The 18,674-nt window shown below is 43.4% G+C and overlaps 1 protein-coding gene across 11 annotated transcripts in view; it reads left to right on the top strand.

Annotated features, from left to right (window-relative positions):
• Nucleotides 1–18,265, top strand: part of CERS3 (ceramide synthase 3) — a 55,639-nt gene extending 37,374 nt beyond the window's left edge. For 5 of the 11 annotated variants that reach the window (XM_013181892.3, XM_048076309.2, XM_048076310.2 and 2 more), the window contains one exon: nt 14,410–18,264. In XM_013181892.3, the coding sequence (XP_013037346.2) occupies nt 14,410–14,541 (132 nt within the window). In that variant the 3' untranslated portion in view covers nt 14,542–18,264. Of the gene's footprint in view, nt 1–2,553; nt 2,794–14,409 lie in introns of those variants that run through there. The other 6 variants (XM_013181891.3, XM_067003691.1, XM_048076312.2 and 3 more) reach the window with 2 other exon arrangements.
• The last annotated feature ends 409 nt before the right edge of the window (nt 18,266–18,674 follow it).

The raw sequence follows: 18,674 nt of genomic DNA on the forward strand, positions 1-18,674 counted from the left end.
ACCTTGGTTCTTTCTTCCTATTTTTTTAAACTACTTACTGACTGCAAAACGAAAGGAATACGGTAGTTTTTCTTAAGCATTTTTGGTCGGGCATACTCTTGTCCATGGTTTATTCATTCCTTACTTGGTCTGAATTCCCAAGACAACAGTGAGAGTTAACTCTCAAAGAATGACTAATGGCAGTGTAAGATAGCTGAAAATGATAAGAAAATACTATTTTGGGCTTGACATAAGAGCTGTGAAATACTTATGACATTTCTGCTACGTCCAGCGCTCCTTCCTCTACTGCATTTTGCTCTGCCGGAGGACTGCTCTTGTGCTGAGATACCCCTGCCAGTTCAAGTTAACTTTCTTTCCTTCTCTCTTAGGTACTTGTACTGGGATGCCAGTACAGTCCTTGCCGTTGAAGTGGTTAGCCACATGAAGACTACTTAAATCGGTTATTTCCTTTTCTGCGTCAAAATAACATACACTAGTGATGCTGTATCCCTAAAAGTTTAACTCAAATACTTCAGTGTTTTAATAGTAATGCACAGATGAGGCCTGAAAGTCCTTTGGGACACAGACGTAACCTGCTCTTGTAAAGCATGCCCTCACTGCTTGAACTGAAGAGTAATGCTGCTTTACACCTGCACAGGTGCTGACCTATGCTCCTTTCTATCTTTCTTGTTGTGAATTTACCTCTTTAGAGACTTGCTATAACCCTCCGTGTAAGCTTTTAAATTAGGTTATACAGTTCCCAGAGGCCATACTACCTGCGTTCTGGAGGAGGCTATTCAGACGCACCTCTGCTTCTGCTGAGCTTTCTTTCCCTGGGCCCAGTGCGGAATTCGTTTGTTATTTATTCCTCTTACTTTTTTTTTTTTTTGTTTGGTCTCTTTGCATCAAGAGTGACTTATAAGATTCAAATGAATTATTAAAAATAAATTTTGTAATTTTGTGGGACTTGCAAGTATCCACAAATTTCAGTTGTGAATTTGGGTGAGAACTTTCTTGTTCGTTTAACATAGCCCCAGAGCATGTTCTTTAAAGCAATGCTTTTTTCCAATTTTCTCGTTTGCAGGTAACATTCATCCATGGAAGTACAGACTTCCGTATATCAAATTTAAGCCTCCCTGGCACTTGCTTTCTTTTCCTTAGTTACCTTTAGAACCAGGTCTCCATCCGTCACAATCAGACCATGGATCCACAGTGGTTAAAACCTTACTGGCTTACCTTCGATACGGGAGTCGCTCTTTAGCCTCTGTTCACCCAGGAGCGCTGCGACTGCGAGCGCTTGGCTGCCCTCGCAGCTGGGGCAGCACGGCTGTCCGTGCTGAGCTGTGCAATAACCTGAGATATGTAACTCTAAATACAAATCGTAATTTTAAAGCTATGGGGGGAAGAAACCTTATGTAACACGTAAGTAGAATGGCCTTTAGAGAAATTACATTTTAAATCTCTTTGGTGGCAAATAACGCTGGAACCGGTGTTCAGGCGTTTGAGCTGTGCGCTGTTCAGTGTGCACCAGGGACACCGAAGGTGAACTCGGCCTGGTTGCTCCCGGCTAATAAACGCTGACTTTTAACTTCAGCTGCAAAGGGTCACACCGTGACCTTGATCGTACCCAACATCGCTGTGTTTCCACGCACCGTGCAATTACTGGGATGTGAAAATGAACTCTCCAATGTATGTTGAGTTTTGGCATGCCCAGCATTTTACCTGACTCCTAAAAAGTCTTTTTATTTTTTTTAGCAATGGAAAACTATTTTCAGAACATTTATAATCAAAAAATAAAATTAAAGAGAATTAACACAGGAAGAAGTTATTCATTTCAGCAAAATGTAATTTGACAGGAGTTTAACAGGGAACAGGGTTTAGTTCCCTAAACCATAGGCATTGAAGTTTTTGTTCTGTTTACTTTTTTTCTTATGTGCTTTAAACCCGTACTGTGCCTATGGCAGCCAGGGTGTTGATAAAGCAGACCACAGAGATTTGCTTGCTTTAGTTCCAAGTAGTCCTCATAAAAGGGGTAACTTAGGTTATCGTTATCCTCTAAAATAGTAAATTACAATTTCATGCCAGAGTAGGATTGGGGAATTGGTAAAAAGCTTTTAGTGGAGATTTTGTTTACTTTCTATACTGGGAAGGGCTAGTACGTGTTAACGTCCTGCTTCAGAGTTCTCTGAATGGAGGTTTAGCACACACAAGTCAGATTGAACTTGATTAGGAGGGGTTGCCTCTCCTCCATTTTAAAGGAAAATGGGTTGTAGAGAAGTTGAATTTGTTGGTTCTCTATGGATAAACATTTATAGCAGTTTTTCTCATGAGGATGGCTTATTAGGGGAATGAAACAGGATAAATGGAAGTTTTCCCTCTTAGAGATGAAAACCAGTCTATCTGGGAGCCTTCCCAGTTGATTAAAATTATTGCCTTTGAGACATGGGTTTTTTAATAGCCTGGAGATGGGAGCTAGCCAGCCAGGTCAGCAGCATGAAGGCTCATGCCCTAGTAAAATGAAATTACTTCCTGTTATGACTTTCTTTCATCTGCATATTTCCCATTCTGTTACAGCAATCTAGTTAAGCCCAAAGCCTGGCTACATGTCGCACTTCGTGCTGCCAAATTCATCTGGGGAGGCGGGTTGAGAGGCAGGCAGAAGAAAAAGTAAAAGAGTAAGGTTTGCTGGCTGTCTTTACAATGGTAGGCAAAATGGAGAAGGCCACTGTATGCATGCTGGGGAGCTCCGGGCTCCTGCCCTTGCCGGAGATTTGAAGTCAAGGCTGCCCTTGATACCAGTAATATATATTGTCAAAGTCAGCAGCTGAGCAATGACTGGGGAGGTACGTTGTACTACTGAATTGTGCTCCTCACATTTTAAAACAGCAACCGTGTTCTTTGTTGGAATTTTGATTGATTGATTTTTTATTTTTTTTATAAACCCATAATTCCACACCACCTTTCCCTTGAGTATTATATAAAAATGAGGTGAAGGTTAGAAAATGTAAGTCAAGGACTGTTATTACCATTATGGAGGAATGAAGTAATGAGAAGCTGAAGAAAATAATGTCCAAGCATTTGATTGGAATAGATGGGCTTGTGAACGTACGCTGGGGTGGACAGAGTCCCCTTCCACAGCCCTGTTATGCACACGCAAGGCTTTGCAAGAGCAGACTCAGTCCTCTGGCCATACTCCAACAAACTGGGTGTGTGGATGCTCCCTCCGCCTCTCGTCTATTAGCTGTGCCATAAACAGGGCTGTGCTGGTGTCCTATGTGCCGCGTAAAAATCCTTTAGCTGCTTTATTGTTTCCAAATTGCTGTGTTTTACTTCAGTAGGAGCTGCAGATGACCACTGCCTCTAAGAATAGCAAATCAAAACTATATGTAATTCTGAAAGCAAAGCTTCCTGCCCTGGCCAGTTCAGTAGAAGTCTGCAGCGTTGATACGGGGCCAGGTTCTCAGCTGGTATAAATGAGCACGGCTCTACTTGAAGTCAAGGAGACTGCGTTAGTTTTCAGCAGCAACGGATCTGGCCAAACAAGCGCCCCCTCCCCTCTCCCTGCATGTATATGTCTGGCACACAACAACCCTGCTTTTTGTAACTCTGTGATCTAAATGACTTTTTTTTTTTTTCATGTGAAAGTTCCTAATTCAGCTAAATGACAAACAGTCAAATTTTTGCTTTACAATTCATTGATTTGCCCTGCTGTTCATAGAAAGGCATTTGCTGACAGTTTTTCTGGCGTCTCTTGTTAACTGCTCATATCTTTTAATTTTAGAGCAGAATATTTATGAAATGTTCCATTTGTTGCTAGTTTTTATATATGCTCCTATATAAAAACTATATATATAATAGTGTGCATATGTATTTATTTTTTCAATTGCCAAAAATCAATTCACAGAACAAACCCTAGATCTTCTATGGAACTTTTGATCCCTTCATTTATTATTTTTAATATATGCTGCAGTGCTTTGAGTTGTGACTTTCTTGTAAGTTGAGTAGCTCTCAGACTTTCAGAGGGGTTTACAGTACTGCAGTCTGCTGAATCAGTTTTTTAAAACACTCTTGAAATAAACTTAGTTAATGATAAATTAATATCAATTGAGAAAGAAAACTTTGTCCTATCTTGTATTTAAAGAAAATGTTTCCCTAGGTAGACCTGGAAGTGCTCCATAATCCCTATTCCATGCAAAGAAGGCAGGAAATCTTAAAAGGAGCAGTCTGTGCTCTGTACCACAAGTCTAATAACTTCTGACTAGGCACAGCATGTGGCAGAGTTCAGCTCATCAGAAAACAAACCAACAAATGCCATCAGTCGCTCAGTCCCATCAGGGGGAGATGCAGATGGACCTGAAGCCTGTGAGGGTAGGATGTGTCTCGCCTCACTTTGGCCATATAAAAGCTGTTTATGGCTCAAGTTAAAGGGTCCCACTGCAGCCACGGAGGAGGTGAGGTGACTCCAGCGAGCAATTCGCTGTGTCCAGTGGGGTCACCTGCACGGTGGTGGGGCAGCTCACCCCCAGGGGAACCGGTTTCTCTTTTTTTTTGGTTAGAGAGCAGTCCTAGATGACAAGTTCCGTAGATACCTGACTTTCAGAATGCTGAACTTTGGTGAAATAAATCCCCCTCCAGGTGAATTAAGTCGTACAAGTCTCAGGGACTTCTACTGCTACTTAAGAAAGTTTCTTCATTAGGTGCCACTGGAAGAATTCTATATCCAGCCTTGACGTTAGGGTGTTTAGAAATACTGCATTGGTATTGATTTTAGGTATCCTGCCTACTGCTATGAATGTGAAATGAAAAGACATTACGTGTTAGGTATGTGACTTGAAAATTGGTTCAATAACTTAGTACTGGGGCAATGTTTGGATACATCACACGAGGAACAAAACGCCTCCTAACAAAGAAAATAGAGAAATGCACGCCTTAGTGGGCACGTTATATAGGAGAGAAGTGCCTGTTGTTTACAGAGTTACATTCTTTGCAGTTTCAGGTCATATTCATAGTGCCGTAAGGCTTCTGTAAGAATACTCTTTAGCAGCTGTGTTGTTTCAAAGCATTTGCCTTAAGTGCAGTATCCTACCTCACTAAGTGAGAAAAGTACGAGTGTCTGATCATCTGTCCTTCAGCCAAAAAAACATTTCTAAGGAATAAAAGTGCATGTTCTGATAAAGGTTCAGAACACTGAACTCCTTGGCTTAATGCAAGTTCTGTGCTAGGGTAAAAAAAAGTTCACTATACAGAACAGCATCAAATGCCTATTATATTGTTCTTTGTTTCTCTGCCAACTGTGGATTTAAAATTGGAATAATTCAAAAAGCAGTGGGACATTATGACTCACTCAGTACCTCCTGGGCTTTTGACATTATCGTAAAGCCACATACACTTGAGTGCAAGGTTTAGTTAGTGGATTTCAATAACACAGTGAGCAGACTTTATTGAAACCACAGAGTACCTGATTAACTGTAAACAATGATTTATTTCTTCTGAACAGTCATGGTATTATAGCTCCAGTTACAGGTGTGGTATGCTGAGTGTCAATGCAAGTGATATTTTTCAAGGTTAAATGTACTCCGTCAGTCAAAATCAGGGAGATATTCTAATAATAGTGTTTAGCTTTATGTGGCTATTCTTTTAAATATTTGTGGAATTAGTGTAACTTTTAATTTATTTTTTTCTTTGAGTTCCTTCTGAAAATTTGCATTGGAAAACTTGGGGAACGGGTATTTCGTAGGAGAGGGATTCAGTAAGACAAGTTTTGGCCACAAGATGTCCACTGTAATTAATCTGGAGTCTGCATCTTCTTTTAAAAACTGCAGAGAGCGGAGCCCAACAGTGCATCTCCCACTGAAGATGAACGCTATTTATGTTGCCTAGTGTGCATAAGCTGAAAAGGGAAATATATTGTCTAATAAAATCTTCCAGGCTGGAAATTTAGAACACTTTGCATGAATCCACATGTATATTCCTTAGTCTCCACAGGAAAGCAAAGTCGTATTAAGTCATATGTCAGCTCAGTTGAATTACGGATGTTGAATTAAACATGTAGAACTTGGAGGTTCATCAACTTTGTAGTATTATTTGTTAGAAAATTACCTCCCCCCCCTCCCCCTCGTTTGGACTCACTTTTTATTCTCTCTCTTGTTTATTATCTCTTATATTTGAGTCAGTGGTTGCTGCGCTGACTAGTAGCTTTCATCTCTGTACTGCGAGCTGTTTCCATATGTGCAGGTGCTGTGGAATTTATTGTCTTTACATTGAAAAGTCGAGATCTAGTCAATATGGTTGTAGGTATTTAAATGAAAATATTCTTAAGGTAGAGTTAACGTATAAGATGTAGGATATTCTGATTTTGATGAAATAAACATTTAAGGATCACGCTGAAGGATGAAAATAAATATTTGAAAATCCAAAAATCTAAATTTCAACAAATCAGAAAACACGAAAATCCCAGATTCAGCTGTGAATTGCTTTTTATGTATCTGTACCTTGCAGAAGAAATCCATTTGTGTGGAAGTAAATTACTCAGAACCTAAAAGGCCCAAATGTACATCCTTGGACTTGTATACCTTGGGACTTAGTCCCTGCTTGTTATTTATTTGTAGGTATTTTAATGAACATTTCTGTTCAGGTTCACACACCACACAGGATTTGGAATTTATAATTTTTTACTCTGAGTTGACTTTTATGTGGTGGCAGATCTCACTGTGCTCAGAACGATGTGGTTCAGAGTTTGTCAGCAGATACAACGGGCTTCTTCAGTTGTCATTCTGCATGACTTTAACTATAGCCAGTGCAGGCTTAAAACAAAGCAGGTAAATAGCCAGCCGGGTCTGAGACAGCAGACTCCTGGGAAGGGTAAGGTATTTGCAGTGAGGGAGATCACACTACAGCTGTGCTGGCTGCATCACTGCTGCATAGTCACCATCAGTGTCCTGGAGAGCCCGGCTTGCCCTGCTGCCGCTGCAGGGGTCAGGGATGTTGGTCTGCTGCAGCAACAGGGACCGGGTAAGCTGCTCGGCAGTCTGCACCACTGCTTTCCTACTGGCAGCAGGAGCAGAGAGCTTAGCTTTCAGGATTAATTAGTTTTAGTCTTCCCCAGGCAGCGGCAAAATTGAAATCCCCTTGTGCTGCTGAGAAACCTGAAGTCAGCGTTGTACCCGGCTGAACTCAGCTGGTCTGATCGTCTCCCACCCCCTGCACAGACCCAGCACCAAGAAGGAGCCTGAACTAATACAGGCTGTTCTGGCCTACTTCTGCCTGTGGTAAGGCGCAGCAGGCATGTATCATGCAATTGAAAAGTGACTGCAGTACTGGAAAGAACAGCATTAGAGCTGAATTTGAGTAGCCTCCTAATGCAAAGGAAAGGAAAACAGCTTTGTGATGAAATTTGCAAATGCTTACATAGTTGAAGTTGAGAATTTTAATAGATCCAGAGGAAAATTCACAGTGTCTGTAAACAATACACGAAATAATCCAGTACGTGTAATTTCTTTTGTTAACAAGAGATTCTAACCCTTGGAGATCTGAAGAAAAACGGGTTGAGGCAGGATTGCACGGGGCAGCCTTTCTCTCTGGCAAGCCAAATGGCCTGGGGGAGCCAGCCCCAGAAAAGGGGCCCTCAGCCCCCCCAGCCCTCCTCCTTCCTCCACGTGAGGGCATCTTCCAGGCTGCTCCCAGCACAGCTGCCTTTGGGCCGCTCGTGGTGGGCATCACAGAGGCTCGCTGAGGTCACAGTGGCCACCGCTGCCCCGCCTTTGCCCCGGGCCCTATAAAGCAGGCCCCCCTGCAGCTGGCCCGCCACTTGCTCAGCGACTCGGTCCTCTGAGAGCCAGCGCACGCGGCAGGAAGAAGGCTAGAGAAGGAGCAAGGCGAGCGGCAGCCCTCCTCGGTGTGAGGACAGCGAAGCGGTCTGAGGAAGCACCGAGAAGGATGGCAGCTAACGAGAGGAAGACGTGTCGTGGGCAGAGGGACGGCACCTCCGGCACAAAAGACACCAGTGCCCGGGGGACGTCTGGTGCCCGGCCCACAGACAGATATCAGCGATATCATTGGCACCGCAGCGATGCGGGGAGCAGGCCGGCCCCTCAGACATCCAGCAGCAGGGGGCCTGGGCCTAACCAGCGGTGCAGTGGTGGTGTGGAGCGAAGGCGGGAGCGTGAGGCGGAGAGCCGTGGGGAGCAGAGGCGTGCCTACCGGCCAGAATACAGCGTGGGACCCAGCCACGGCCGGAAAACAGACAGCGGCGTCGAATCCATGCCTGGAAATGAGCCGGACAGCGGCATGGGGCCTCAACGTGGCACTGGGCGACCCCCTGGTTCGGCACCGTGGCCAGAGAACATAGCTGCTGGGAGGCATCCCGTGTGGGCAGTCCCAGGCAAGGACTGGCTTGTCCTCCTGCCTGACACCGTGAAGCCCATGGAGGTGGATCCACAAGAAGAGGCGGAGGAGCCCATGGAAGTGGATCCACCTCGGCCACATCAGACCTGGGACTACCCCGGCAGGTCTTTGCTCTGTGCCATCAGAGCACACCAACGGCTTCTCAGCAGGGCCCGGTGAGCTCCCTACTCGTCGTCGCTCAGGCTCCATCGCAAGCATTAGCTTGGAGCCACCAAACACCCGGCAATAAAGAACTCTTGCCGATTCTCGGGGGTTGTGTGAGTGCTTCTTTCCCATCCGCCAGCCCTTGTGCGAGAGGTGGCAGCCCTTCTGCACAGAGCCTCGAGGAAGAGCACAAGGGAGGACTCAGCTCCCTTTGGGCTGCTGCGCTGGGCTGACAGGAGGAGTCCCCAGGGGCCACCATGCGCCTTTAACATTTGTTAAAATAGACCGAGGGGTGAAAGTAGTAGTGTGTGAGCGATTATAGGTGGCTAATTTCTTATATTAAGAGTGAGTTTCTGTATCTGAGTAATTGGTAATGACAGCCATGGAGAAGGCTGAGGTACTCAGCAACTTCTTTGCCTCCGTCTGCACTGGTAGACGGGCTTCCCACGTCTTTCATTTCCCTGAACCCACAGATGGAGGCTGGGGGATCAAAGTCCCACCCACTGTAAGTGAAGAGCACGTTCGAGACCACCTGATGAATCTAAACAGGTACAAGTCCGTGGGACCTGATGGCATGCATCCCAGGGTCCTGAGGGAACTGGCTGATGGAGTTGCCAAGCCTCTCTCCATCATAGCTGAAAAGTCCTGGCAGTCGGGCGATGTCCGTGGTGAGTGGAAAAATGGAAACGTCATGCCCCTACTCTTCAACAATTAAAACAAAGAGTTGGACAAAGAGCACTACTCTTCAACAGTTAAAACAATTAGGACGCATTCCTTCTCAGAAAGAGCGGTCAGGCATTAGGACAGGTTGCCCAGGGAAGTGGTGGAGTCACCGTCCCTGGGGGCGTTCAAGGAAAGGCTGGATGTGGTGCTTGGGGACATGGCTTAGTGGGTGACATTGGTGGTAGGGGAATGGTTGGACCAGATGATTTTGAAGGTTTTTTCCAACCTTAATTTTTCTATGATTCTATGATCCTCTCTTCTGTTTAGCTGAAAGAGGAGATGCACAAACATCCCCCCACCACCGTACTCCCAAACTGACACCATGAATATGTAAAGCAAAGACTAGGCTACTACTTTCATAATGCCAGATGAAGTTATTGCATGTCTCAGAAAGTGTGTGCTTTTGTCAACGAGAAGCTGGATTGGAAGCTGAATGATGAAACAAACGTAGTAATCAAACTTCCCTGCAGAAACCTCTTCTGCTCAGGTCTGAATTTCCCTTGAAAGGGTGAAGGTCAGCCAGATTCTTTTTCTCTACGATGCCTCAGTGGGTATTTCTGTTTTGGAGCATGTCATTACAGTAACAGCTTACATTTTGAGATCTCAACTTGACAATCGGCACTGTGCCACATTGAGCTAACAATACGTTTTGCTAGCAAGTGCCCTTCCCCTTCTGAGTATGTAGAAGGCATGTTGCTAACGCTTCCTCAGTGTTTATAGGATCAATCTACGTTGCTACAATATATTTTTGCCTGTTTTTTAATACTGTTTGGCACTGCCTTTCCCTCTGCTCTTGCACTTTCCACTTTAACTACCGAGTAGCAGATAAAAAGCTATGGCTGTGCTGCTACCGCAGCATCCCTACGGATAACGGTGCCACGTGCCCCAGTGAAGTGGAGCAGGAGAAGAAGGGCAGTGTCTGCCCAGTCCATTTCTCCACCAGTGAGTGTCAGGATGAGATGTTACCACCAGCACGCAGGAACAGGAAACTAGCACTTGTCTGCCTTCCAGCACAGCCACGTCTTTCTCCCAGTGTTCGCATCAGCTGAAGTAGAAAGAGTGCAGCCCAAAGGCTTGTCAAGAGGGAAGTGATTTCTGAGTGCTTTATTGAGACACACTTGCCCAGTTAGGAGAAATGTGCTGTTAGTTTAGATGGATATTTGACCAATGTTTGTCTGCTTACAGGAGGCTGGGAAGTGGCCTCTGAAGTTTGCTTCTCGTAATTTCAAGAAGTCTTTTTCCTTGATGAAGTCTCTCGGAAGGTCTTTGTTCATGTAATAAGATGCAGCACTAATCACTTGAATGATAAAAATTCGAACAGTAGTGAAATGCAAGAAGCCAAAACTACCTTAACATATACGGTTCATTTAACTAAAAGAGGCAGACTGAGCAGCAGGTGGAAGGGTTAAACAAAAGGAAAAAAGATTATAAAAGTTTGCGGCTTTGGCTTCACTACAAATGGCTCTCTTGCAGACTTTATAGCATTAGTGTTGCTTCTCATAAACCCTGAAACCATTCATCCATTTAGAAAGATTAAATTGGTTAGTCATCCAGAACATAAAATATACACATCTCCATTTTGTCTGTTACCCCCAAACTGTCTCAAGTATAATAAATTCAGCTGATGCCATTAAACCAAAGCGTTGAGTATTAATGATGGCCTCAGTTGCATTTACAGTTTGCCAGTTCTTGCGTTTCTGATAGTATATTCATCTGTTGTTGCTCAGGGACAGTAAGCAGAGAGTCTTTGAGTTGGAAAACACAACTATAACTTATGATGTGAGAATGTCAGAGAAAACATCTTGATACTGAAGAAGGGAAAAATCCTAGAAATGCTATATATATTGCCATCCTTGGAACGTGAAAGTTATCAGAGACAAAAACTTCATTTTTTATTTCTTAATATGCTTATAATTGTATATTAAACAGTTGCAAAGTGAGGTTTATTTGGTTTTCCAGTTACAGATGAAACTGTAGCTATTCAAAGTTCTGTTGTAACTTCTGTTGCATTCCTGTCACTTAAAAAAGCTAGAAAAAACAGCCAGACTCTTCTACAGCAATGATTTTTAGAGGCACTCAGTCTTGAAGTAGGTTCATGATTAAACAGATAGTAAAAACTTAGATTTGATTTAGCAGCATTTCTTCTTGATCCGTATCAGGATTCAGAAGTAGCACTCTTTCCAAGATAAAAGCAAATTTGCTCTATAATGATTGTTACAGCCTACAAAGAAATGTAACTTCTGCTTCTTCAAAATATGTAAGATGTTATCTCAAATACAAGGATTTCCAGTGTGCTGGAAGGTAACGCAAGTTTTTCGATTACTACACATAGTGCCTTTTATCAGACCATCTAATTTTGCAACATTAAAACTGGGAAGCGAATCCTGTCCGAGCTTCCCCTTCCATGCTGGAACTGCCAGCTTGTTCCTGTAGAAAACAGGAGCTGATGTCATTATCAGCAGCCATTCAAAGGAACGCAGATTGCCAGCTATTGTCAAGCATATGCTTGAGGACCATCAACGTCTGAGGTCCACCAACAAGGCGCTCAAAATGAAATATGTGCTCATGAATGTCACTGACTCCAAGGCCATTCACAAGGAGCACAACAGCTCTCCTCCCCCGTCCTTCTCCATGTTTTCAGCCTCACTGCTCAAGTAGATGAGTACTTTCCGTGGGTGCAGCAGATCCTACATCACAGGCTGTATTGTGGTTTGATTTTGCACTTTTTTCAGAAACATTTCTGGTGGCAAAAATGTAACACCTACTCCTCTTCCCCCGTCCCTGCCCAAGCATTTGTCTTTAACTGCAAATACAAATTACAAAACCACCAGGAGCAACAGAGGTGATCTGAAAGATGCAGAACCTCATAAATCGTGTGGGAAAGGCTGTCTTTCCTTTTCTCTAACTGATGGCATGCCAAGTTTATTTTACAGTATTTACAATAAGATTTGCTTGTTTTGATACCCTTTGTACATTGTTAGGGAAAAAGCAAAAGAAAAGCTCCAGGAGGTTTATATTTTCTGATGAGACAGAGTTTAATCTTTAATTTTCTTTCTAGTCCTATATGTTGTACTAGAAATGTAATATATAAAGGGATATGAGATTGCAATTGGATGAGTTAGTACTGAGCTGTCCTTTAATTTATCTGCATGAATTTTGTGCTTAAGAAAGACCCCCAGACCAGCAGGCTAAGAGCTGCTGGTTCATTCAGAGAGCAGACACAGGACGAGCAGGAACAACACTGGTTTCTCCTTTCTGCATCTCATCCGTGACCTTGGCACATTGCTCCAGGCGCCAGAAGAGCATGCTGCCTGTGCCTGTTTAGTTGAGGTCCAGGCAGCCGACATGGAAAACAAATTTATCCATGAAGGAATGGTCCCCGGTGCGGCTGTACAGGCAGCCTGCAGATTGTCTGCACGAGGGCTGACGTACCTGTCAGATCCAGCACACGGCTCTGGGGCGGCTTGCCCTGCTATGAAGAAAAGCCTCCTGTCCCTCAGCAGACGGCCCTGAAGGCCAAGCACCCTCGTGTTACAAAAAGACACCACGATAGCTGCAGTCCTCAACGTGTGAATGTTGATACCACCAACAGCTGGTTGTGAAACTTTGTGAGTTCCCATTAATACGCTGGATGCTCTGGTGCTAATAAATTGTCAGCCAAGGTGTGAGGGGCCAGGTTTTGATCCCCAGTTCCACAGAAACTGATGACGTTAAGTGAGAGGTTATCTATTAAATAATGAGATACTGGAGAGGGAATGACTATTGCCCATCTCTTATAGTACAAAAACTAGAGAGCTTCTTGTGAGTCTGTGAGGTGCTAAGCCCCAAATCAACAAGATGATGCTGTGTGTCTCTTTTGCCCTGGAGCGTTGTGCACATTAAAACACCGCATTGTATTCAGGATAGGCTAGCTGAGATGTTTGAGTTTTAATGCCAAAGCCTTGATTGAAGCAAAGTCCTGAGCACATTGTAGGGTCTCATGTTATGGTAGGAAGTGAGAAATAAAAGGGAGGAATGGTACATTTTCTGTACCATGCCAAACAGCACACATTTATCTTCTCTCTCCCTAAGGTTTGCTGTGCAATACCTGGGTAGACACAATGTCTTTTCTCCGTGTTGTGGAAACATTGCTCAGAAAGTGCCATGTTTGATTGTTTGGGGAGGAACTATGATTGTCAAATGTTAGAAGCTGTTCCTATAGAGGTGGGAAGGGATTTTCTCACGGGCAGACATCTTTGGATCCCCCTTTCATCCCTGCCAATGAAGCAACCATTCCCTCCTCCCTGGCAATTCCCTTAGCAGGATGATGTATCCGAGATGTATACCATAGATGTATAGAGATGTAGCCTTCTCTTTGCAAATGTTGATGTGATTTATACAACTTTGGGCAAGAAATAGTATTTTGGAGTTGGTACATCTCTCTGAGTGATGTTAATATGGGGACATGCTAGCAAAATCAGTCACTGTTTGGTTTATACCTGTCTCAGTGACTGTGTCTGAGTGAACGTATTCATCATATTTAGCTTTTGTACAATATTCTTTTAATCTTCCCTGCACTTTGCAATTGTTAATTAATCCCACAGCACCCAGAGATTACTATTAATGCTTTCCAAGGGAAAGCAGAAACAAGCAAGAAGAGGTCAAATGACTGGGCCAGGGTCGTGGATGCAATTTTGTCTAAAGAACATCAGGTTCTGCAAGATTAAAGTGTTGTTAACTGGCCTGTCCTTGGATGTCAGCCCCCATCTTCTTGGGAGGTGGTTTGGGGGGGCAGTTCTGATAGTCTCGTGTTCAGAGCTCCCCTTTCATTTGCTTCCTTTCGCACACTGTTTCCTGCGGGAAACGGAGGACAGAGTTTTGTCTTCAGAGGACAATGGGGAATTTCCAAGGAGGCAGAATGTCTCATTATCTGAAACTTTTATGTACCATCTTTTCATCTTGCAATTACAAATGAAAGCACCTGACTAATTAACTGGCTGTTTCTTCAAAGTCATTGTAAAGATCCGGATACCCAGTTCACGTTAAAAATAAATAACTTGCTCGTCTGGCACCCATAGCCCAGACGAGGTCTGCACTGCGCTGATAACAGCAATCTGGTAACTTACCTGACAGTAAGTGCTGCAAGTATAGAATGTGCTCACGGTGCTTTGTTCTCCACAGGACTTGAAAGACGACCGGAGCGATGAAGAAGAAGAAGATTCTGTTACGGATAATGAAGAGGAGTACACAAAGAATGGCAATAAGAACGGCTGTGGGTCAAGCAAACATCTCCTAAACAGCAGTCACCAGTAGCCCCCTCCCGTCCCACCTCCTGCAGTGATTTCCACTCTGTTTTTAACCCAACCTACAGGATAGAACTTAAGTCAAAAGGCTTATGAGAGACTGTGATTGATTTATTGTTGGCTACTGGACCTGGAAAAAAGCCCAGCTTACAGGAGAGGCAAAAATTGCATAACATGACAAAATGTGTTAATGGCCCACTTTCTGAATAGTTGCTTAATGTTCGAAAAGGTGTTTGGGCACACTGACTGCGCCACTTACAGGGCTTAACAAGGTGAAAGTGTCAGGTCATTTAGTGTTGATTCTAACATGGCTTTTCGATCTGATATAAGACATATTTCACCAAGCAGTTTCATTCATAGGTGTTTCATGGTAGGTAGGTAGCGTGAACTCCATTAGGAAACAAAATTACTCAATATGGCAAAAATTGACAGTGGTGTACAACGACTAGCATTGTAGTCTCTACTCTTTGATTTAAAACCTCATCAAAATGGCTATTTTTTGCAAGTTAGATCTCATGTTCTGGAGGCCAGTGGAAGCTAACGTGGAGGAAGTCGAGCTATTTGCTTCTGAAGAGCTTGCTTCACAGCAGTAGTATGGTTTACATCCAAAGTATGCTTGCTGTATGATAGACAGTTCAAATACCGTGTTTGGAGATTTACCAGTCAAGAGATTTACCAGTTTTGAGATTTACCAGTCAAGAAAATCACAAGAATCAGCCACAATTCTCCCCTGAGCTCCAGGTTTCAAAAATGTCTTTAATCTCAGTCATTTTGGCTGTAGGCCCGCTGTTAGAACAGAAGGTGCAGTGCGGAGGGAAAATAGTGAATTAAAATTGGGTCCTCTCACAGGTTCTTTTGTGCTTCTTATTTGCCTTTAACACTGCTGAACCTCCTGGATCCTGACACATCTACAGCCCAGAAGATTAAGAATGAAAGAGCAGAGATGGAAATACAGGTTCTGATATCAAATGAACACACAGCACTTTCTGAAAACAGTGAATGACATCAGCTAGAGCCAAATGTGGATGTGAGCATGGGGCTGAGACCACACAGCAGTGTTAGGGCCGTAAGAAGTGGAAGAACCTCCTCTTACCAAACGTGCTTCATGAGCTGGCACCTTTGTTCTAATCCTAGTGTAGCAGCGTTTTTAGTCCTGGCACTTTCCAAGGAGAGCCTGGATCTTTTAAACAGCGCAGTGCCCATCTCAGGTCCAGATGCGTTTATCTCCCAAGGTCCTAAATGATTTGTCATAAGTTTTACAGGTTGGAAGCTCTCCGTGTGGTTCTGTGGTAGCTGAGATCATCTGGTGAACTAAATCCAGCAGCTTGATAAAGACCAGGGGGACCACTGCTAAAACATCCTCGGTGCAGAGCTGTTGGTTCGGAAAGACTCTTTTCCCCTTAAGGCTGCTCAGGCAGGAACTCGGTGACCTTCAGGAAGCACTATATGGCTGACTTTTTTTCTCAAGATTTCCTTGGCAAAGCAGGATGTAATTCAGCAACCAAAGCATTTGAAAGAATGGGAAGTGTTTGGGACCTCAGATATGAAGAAAAAAGTGTTTTCTGCACAGTTACAAAAAGTGTAGGAGTACTTTGTAAGGGAGGCTAGCGGCATTAAAATATCTACGTCCGGTCTCTCCAGCTGTTGATCTAGGCTGTGTTTAATTTTTTACTTCCATTGTGGACCATGTAATACCCCAGATCTTTGCGTTTACCACAAAGACAATTACACCGAGAGGAGTACGGTGTGCGCTTCTGAGAAGGCTGGGAACTGTGCAGTGGCAGGAGGGGAGTCCTGTGCCAGTGCTTGTAGTTAAGTGGTGCTGCTCGTGCTGAGCAGGCAGAATTCCCTCCATAGTTGTTGCGTGTTTCCATATACAGCTGTAGAGGATACCTTAAATACTGCAGTGTGGATTTATTGGAAGTGTAAGTACTTATTACATCATCTAAAGCAAGTGGTAAGTTTGGCAGGGTCACAGCTGCTTATCGGGCCCTGTTTATTGCATACATGAAAAGAACTGCCTTTCCCTGAGAAAATGTAGAACCATCATGGAGGCTTTACGCTCCCTTTAAAAGCAGTGGAGACAAGAACGCTTTCTACAAGACCTAGCGGGATTTGGGGAGATGGCCAGGGTATTATCATTTGATTTTGATGCCAGTAAGTTTTTTTGCTGTGAATAGGAAAGGAATTCATGAAAGGAAACATGAAGAATGACGCTGTCACAGGAGCAAGCCTCTGAACAACTACTGAGTTTTAAGCTGGAATTTACAGTCTCATTGAGGCCAAATCCTGCCCTTCCTGCTTGGACAAGTCTCCCGCTGAAGCCAATTATCTCTGCTGGAGTTTTGCCTAGGTAAAATTTTGGATTGCAGATATCCAACGTAATTACATGACCTGTTGTTTTAAATCATTGTGAAACTAGGGTCTTAAAGGAAGAGTAAAAGGCAGATAAATACCTTCAAACGTAAAATGTTGAGGCATGTATTGGGTTAGTACAGAAGAATATGGAAGGAAATGTCCTGAAGACGAAGATTATGACTAAGTTCAGTAAACAAGTAACTATGTGACATTGCAGTTAGGGGGTAGGGAAGGTAAGAAGGTCAAGGAAGGCCATTCCAGGGGGTTAATCTAGTGGCCAAGCAATGAGACCTAAAAATTCTCAACATAAACCATCAGGTACTGTTATGTAGGTACAGGGATAAACACACACAGCACAGAAAGAAGTGGGAACAGATTGTCACAGCTGGACTGGACACGTGTCCTGTGTTAACATCACATTTGTCATTCCCAAAGCTACGCACTTCATTTTCCACTACAAACTTACAGAAACTCAGGAACAAGAAGCTGAGGTTGTGGGGAACACAGCTCATGCTAAAGGAACTAACGCCACAGTGCTCTGAGGTTTTCAGTCTATTCAGTGCCTTTGACATTTTTTAAAAAATGATTAGTGTCTCAACGTGCAAGTGCAAAATGACTGGAGGTAGCGCATGTGAGCACAAGGTGACAGAGTAATGCATCATTTTCACCGTTTCACAAAGCGGGTCCTGCTTTAATGCTTTGACGCTGTGTACTTGATTTTGCTGTCACTTTGACCATGCCAAAATATTTATGATAGAATTATAGACTGAAAATGAAGTTCTAGCCCATTAGAAACAGCAGAAACTTCTGTTCCATGTAATTCCTCTGAATTTTGTTCAGATATTCCTGTCGGTGTTTACTCTGCCGCCTCTATGCCTGTTTACCATACAGATTTACCAATCTACTCTGGATTTGATTTGCAGATCTCCTTTACTCCACAGAACTCACTTTGTCAGTTTGTATCATTCCGTATAGTTATCTTTTTTTGTTCTTAATGCCACTGAATTTGTCCAGTCAGATATGCTACACACTATAAATAAAATCTTTTTTTAAAATAATGTCTGTGTAAGGATTTCCTTGGTTTCACTGCCGGGCAGTGTTCTCCTCTCTGCTTTCCATTCCCTCCCTGGAAGGAATGGTTGACAACTGGACAATCCATCCCCTTTTAAAGGGTAACAGCGAGTGCTGTTGTATGGGATTTCTGTCTTGGCAGGTCAGAGATTAAGAACAAGTTTGCAGGATGCACAGCAAGTCAAACTTCGCCACCTCAGAGCAAACAGTGTAAGTGTGTTAACTCTTATAGCACAGCAAGAGACATTTGCCAAATGATGTTTTAATTACAGGTAAATTTGAGGAAAAAAACTTTTTTTTTCCTGGACAATTCATTGATGGAGAGAAAGCAAATTTAATGTCTGTATCACCCATCATTTGGATTATTCAAGATTTATGCTTTCACTGAAGTACTCAGAAGTGATCCTGTGTACATTAGGAGTTACTCTAAAATGCCAACGTGTTTTTGTGTTGTTACTCACGTTTTTTGTTGTGCATAATAAAAATGATTTTGAAGTTGTGTATTGAGAAGTACTAGATTAACATGCAAATGCAGAGATAATCAGAGATGATTCTTTTTTTTTTCTTTTTTCCCCCAGGAGTGCTTATGTCCATGCACAGTGTGAGGTGCTACCACCGTTAGGCTGTGGGATTACAACCTAAATGCATGGTCGTAAGCACAATTAGATAGCTCAGGCATGGAACTTAAGCTGATAAAACAGGAAAGATCTACTG

Source organism: Anser cygnoides, chromosome 11 (genome assembly GCF_040182565.1).
Source record: "Anser cygnoides isolate HZ-2024a breed goose chromosome 11, Taihu_goose_T2T_genome, whole genome shotgun sequence".
NCBI classification, from domain to species: domain Eukaryota; kingdom Metazoa; phylum Chordata; class Aves; order Anseriformes; family Anatidae; genus Anser; species Anser cygnoides.